Genomic DNA, 5,366 nt, shown 5'->3' with positions numbered 1-5,366 from the left:
CTTATATAATGTCACATGTCTGTCTGTTTGGTCTGTTGACTGGGTCATGGTTGGGTCAGACAGACAGTCATAAGACGGGTCCAGTCTAGGGGTTTTGAATAGCCTGTGTAAAATGTTCTGTCTGTGTGGGAGGAGCCAGACACAGAGGGGATTATGGGTATTGACATTGCAGAGTGGCGACGTCTCACTGACAGTTCTAACAGGACAGACACACGGAGAGAGGGAAGGAGAGAAAGAGAGAGGAACAGGTAGAGAGAGAGAGAGAGAAAGTGAGAAACTAGGTGCTCTGTAGGAGAGGTTGTGATTTGTCACAACACTCCACAAAGGACAGTAGATCTATCCCAAACATCAGAGATAATAACAGCAATATACACGTTTTTGATGAATCCATGTTCCTGTTGCATTCTACCTGTTTGTTAAGTGGATTTCTCGAGTCCTCAAACACCAGCACTGACTGAGCCCAACTACTAGGACAATTACTACATTCTTTGAGAGCTTGGAGAACTATCCAAGGACTACCAGGAACACTGTCAGCACACCCAGACCATCAGCCATGTTTCAGAAGCAGAGGAAAAGCYTCAAAGCCGTGAGGAGCAACAAGACAGAGGCTAAAGAGAAGGTCCTTTGTGAGTAATAGTGGCTTTTATTTATTCTTATTGCAATCAATCAAATGTATTTATAAAGCCCTTTTTACATTAGCAGATGTCACAAAGTGCTATACAGATACCCAGCCTAAAACCCCAAACAGCAAGCAATGCAGATGTAGAAGCGCGGTGGCTAGGAAAAACTCCCTAGAAAGGCAGGAACCTAGGAAGAAACCTAGAGAGGAACCAGGCTCTGAGGGGTGACCTGTCCTCTTCTGGCTGTGCCGGGTGGAGATTAGAAACCAAGAGAGGAACCAGGCTCTGAGGGGTGACCTGTCCTCTTCTGGCTGTGCCAGCTGGGATTAGAAACCTAGAGAGGAACCAGGCTCTGAGGGGTGGCCAGTCCTCTTCTGGCTGTACCGGGTGGAGGTTAGAAACCTAGAYAGGAWCCAGGCTCTGAGGGGTGYCCAGTCCTCTTCTGGCTGTGCCGGGTGGAGATTATAAGAGTACATGGCCATGAAGGCCAGATTGTTCTTCAAGATGTTCAAACGTTCATAGATGACCAGCAGGGTCAAATAATAATCACAGCGGTTGTAGAGGGTGATGTAATGTCATATTTCTATGCTTAGGCCGTCATTGTAAATAAGAATTTGTTCTTAACTGACTTCCCTAGTTAAATAAAGGTTACATTTTTCTGATTATCACAGGTTGCTAATAGACTCACTCTCCAAGTGGCTAACTCATATTTTGGGGTATCTGTACTTTACTATTTATATTTTTGACAACTTTTACTTTTACTTCACTACATTCCTAAAGAAAATAATATACATTTTACTCCATACATTTTCTGTGACACCCAAAAGTACTTGTTACATTTTGAATGCTTAGCAGGACAGGAAAATGGTGRAATTCATACACTTATCATGAGAACATCCCCATGAGAACATCACTGYTCATCCCTTTTGCCTCCAATCTGGCGGACTCACTAAACACGCAAGCTACCCAATTGACACTTTACCATTGATAACGTTAGAAATGTGATGAACCACGACAAGCCATTGGTGTCAGAGGTTAGGAGGTGTTTCAGTTCTTTAGTTGTTTTGAAACACTGTGAGGTCTATGTAGTGTTGTTTATGTTCTCTTCCTCCTCCTGTGTTTCTCTGCTGCAGGTAACAAAGCGCAGCAGACGATAGCMCAGCGATGTGGAGACCCGAAAGAGGGAGGGAAGGAGGAGAACATCAAGGAGAACAAGGAGAACCAGCTGAGGTCTCGTGGTGATGCGGTGGAGGACGTTGAAGAGGTGAAGCCGGCGAGGAAGAGTGTGTTTGACAAAGCTGTCTATGACCTGGCCCACACGGAGAGGGTGATGAATGACCTGACGTTCGGACGGAGGGTGGCCTTCTACGAGCTGAGAGGGGAGATCGGCTGTGGAAACTTCTCCCAGGTGAAACTGGGCATTCATGACCTGACTAAAGGTGAGACACAGGTCTGGAACATGGAACCACCTATCAGTGGTGGAAAAAGTACCAAATTGTCATACTTGAGTAAAAGTGAAGCAAACCAGACAGCATAATTTCCTTGTTTTTTTAAATTAAATTTTACAGATAGCCAGGTGCATGCTCCAACACATAATTTACAAATTAAGCACGTGTGTTTAGTGATTCTGCCAGGTCAGAGGCAGTAGGCATGACCAGGGATGTTCTCATGATAAGTGTGTGAATTAYACCATGTTCCTGTCCTGCTAAGCATTCAACATGTAACATGTACTTTTGGGTGCCTGGGAAAATGTATGGAGTAAAAAGTACATTGTTTTCTTTAGGAATGTAATAAAGTAAAAGTAAAAGTTGWCAAAAATATAAATAGTAAAGTACAGATATGCAAAAAATCTACTWATGTAGTACTTGAAAGTATTTGTACTTAACTACTTTACACCACTGCCACCTATACAGCGCTCACGGGTGAAATAAAGGATAAATAAAACAATTATACATATTATACATATCACACAAGAACCTCTTGTAGTTTCCTTGGAAAATTACTCATCTATATATAATGTCATGTCATGATATATTTCATATCAACATGACTGTGATAAAGTTTGAATTCATGGACCACCAGTGTATGTACTTCCCTGAGGGGACAAGACATGTTAATATGGCTTGATTACATCACTAGCACGTTTTACCTTCACAGTCTAGATCTCAAGAGCCTTTTTTTCATGTGGACTCTACCAGACTCTCTAGCTGGTAGACCTGCAGCTTGCCAGCCACCTTGCCAAGTGTTGCCTTGCCAATGTTGCATGTTTTGCCTTGCCTGTGTCGCCACACTAAGTCTGGAGGAGAACAAACTAGGCTAATCCAACARGTGAGAAAAAGCCGATGGCTATAATCTCATTAAACTTTCACTAATCCCTGTGGATTGRCTTCGGCCACTTGCACGTGTCTCAAACTCAGTCACAAGCTTATGTATTGAGTAAAGTATTGAGAACAATAGCCATAGCAAGACAAGCTGAAGAGAGATAAAGAGAGAGAGAGGATAGCTTTAGTGAATTCTAAACGTGATAGCATGTCTCTAACTCTCTCCCTGTCCCTTTCTCTCTCTTCCTCCATCTTGGATTCCAACACCCAGAGAGAGTGGCAGTTAAGATCCTGGATAAAGGCAAACTGGACAAGAGGTCCCACGTGCTGTTTGCCTCAGAGATAGGGTGCATGGAGAGGCTGTCCCACCCCAACATAGTGCGTCTGTACGAGGTGGTGGAGACGTTTAAGCGGCTGTACCTGGTGATGGAGTACGCCAGTGGAGGAGATCTGTTCTCACGCATTACCACCAGGGGTAGACTCTCAGACCTGGAAAGCAAACTCATATTTTCCCAAATTCTGGCTGCAGTTAAACACATGGTGAGTTAGCAACAATAAAGTKTTGCATTGAAACTAACTACAACAGTAGCATAGTGCTGTAAGTCTGTCTAAACAACATTGGCACACGGAGGACCCCATTTTAAATAAGTGTTGTGTGATACATTCGTGTATCCTTAGGGTCCTATCGTGCCTCACTCACTCTCTGTGTACAAATCTTGCTTTATGTTTAAATTATTTTCTTCTTGTCATCTTCCAGCATGATAACAACATAGTCCACCGGGACCTGAAGGCAGAGAACGTTTTCTACACCACCACGTACTGCGTCAAGGTAGGCGACTTCGGCTTCAGCACCTCCTCGCGCCCAGATGACGTCCTCACCAGCTTCTGCGGCTCCACSCCCTACGTCGCCCCAGAGCTCTTCAAGGACAAAGGCTACGTGGGCCAGTCCGCTGACGTCTGGGCCCTTGGTGTACTACTCTACTTCATGACTACTGCCATGTTGCCCTTCAACGCTGCCAACCTCAGCCGGCTGAAGGTCTGCATCCTTCAGGGCTCCTTCACCATCCCAGCCTACGTGCCCGARCCCTGCCACCAGGTCATCCAGGACATCCTGAGACCTGTGCCCGCCGACCGCCTCTCCGTGGCTCATATCATGACCTACACCTGGCTGAAGGGCATTGATTACCCCCASGCATACCCCTCCTCCCGCCCGACCCCAGCCCACCTGGTCGAGCCCTCCCGGGTCCTGGGTACAGATGAGCTGGATGTCAAGGCAGCTCTGGCGGACCTGGGGATAACAGAGAGCCACCTGGTGAACAACACCTGCCCAGACTTGAGGAGCCCTGTGACGGGTACCTACAGGATCCTGCTGCACCGCATCCATAAGAGGAAGACAGTGGAGGCGGTGGGGTACAGCACTGCGTGTCACAAAGACTTCCAGGTCAAGAGACGCTGGAGCGAGGGTACCTTACCTCTGTTGAGGCCTTCTGCTGTGTGTGTAATCATGTAGAGGGGAAGGTGTCTAGCAAGTCAGACCGGGAGGAGCCAGTCAGACGGGGAGGAGTCTAGCCAGTCAGACGGGGAGGAGTCTAGCCAGTCAGATGGGGAGGAGTCTAGCCTGTCAGACGGGGAGGAGTCTAGTCCTCATCAGACTCACTGCTAGGACAACTGTATAAATATCTGTGTGTCTTATGATAAGGAGCGGTATTCAACAGAAGAAGGACCTTGAAGCGAATGACACTTTTAACAACACAAGAGACTAAATTAAATTAACGATAATGAGATGTACATAACAGTTTTTAATGGGTTCTCTCTGGTAATGTCTTGGGAGCTACTTTAACAACATGAGGTTGTACAATCACTAATATAKTTGAGACTCATTCATGGAAGTTTTCTTTCTTCTGAGAAAGAAAGAGGACATCGCAACGACAAAGGATTCTTTGCCTTCAAAAAATATTTCCATGTTTTTATATTTGGAGTATTGTGATTTAGTTTAGTTTGACACAACCCACATGAAACATAGTCAGTTGTAGGGTTACTTATACTGTGAACGTTTTTACTGTGTAAACTAAACAATCAGACAGTATTCTTATCTAATATATATTTTTTTGTCATACATCCTTGTTTTTCTCATATAATCAATTGTATTATATATTTTGTGATTTGCATCATGTTTTTCACTGTCACATTAAAATGTTTTGTAGATAACGATAAGAAGTGATAGTGTTAATTTGTTATTTTATACAAAGAGTCTCAGTGATAATGACTGACTGGTCATTACTTCATTATAATGATTTACATAATGAGTTCACTTAAAATGCAACAAAACACTGGATAAAAAAAATATAATGTAAAACATATGATATTACTCTTAAAAATAACTTGAAAACACACAAAACATCTGAACAACATTCAACAAACTGCA

At 44.1% G+C, this 5,366-nt stretch overlaps 1 protein-coding gene across 1 annotated transcript; it reads left to right on the top strand.

Moving 5' to 3' along the window:
- The first annotated feature begins 210 nt into the window (after positions 1–210).
- On the top strand, positions 211–5,056 carry LOC112068996 (serine/threonine-protein kinase NIM1). The gene is made up of 4 exons (XM_024136246.2): positions 211–626; positions 1,754–2,059; positions 3,213–3,481; positions 3,699–5,056. The coding sequence occupies exons 1-4, from the start codon at positions 554–556 to the stop codon at positions 4,449–4,451; spliced, it is 1,401 nt and encodes a 466-aa protein (XP_023992014.1). The 5' UTR covers positions 211–553; the 3' UTR covers positions 4,452–5,056.
- Positions 5,057–5,366: the final 310 nt, after the last annotated feature.

Source organism: Salvelinus sp. IW2-2015, unplaced genomic scaffold, assembly GCF_002910315.2.
Source record: "Salvelinus sp. IW2-2015 unplaced genomic scaffold, ASM291031v2 Un_scaffold820, whole genome shotgun sequence".
Classification (NCBI taxonomy): Eukaryota; Metazoa; Chordata; class Actinopteri; order Salmoniformes; family Salmonidae; genus Salvelinus; species Salvelinus sp. IW2-2015.
The sequence above is the reverse complement of the archived record's forward strand: the minus strand, read 5'-3'. Positions and strand labels throughout refer to the sequence as shown.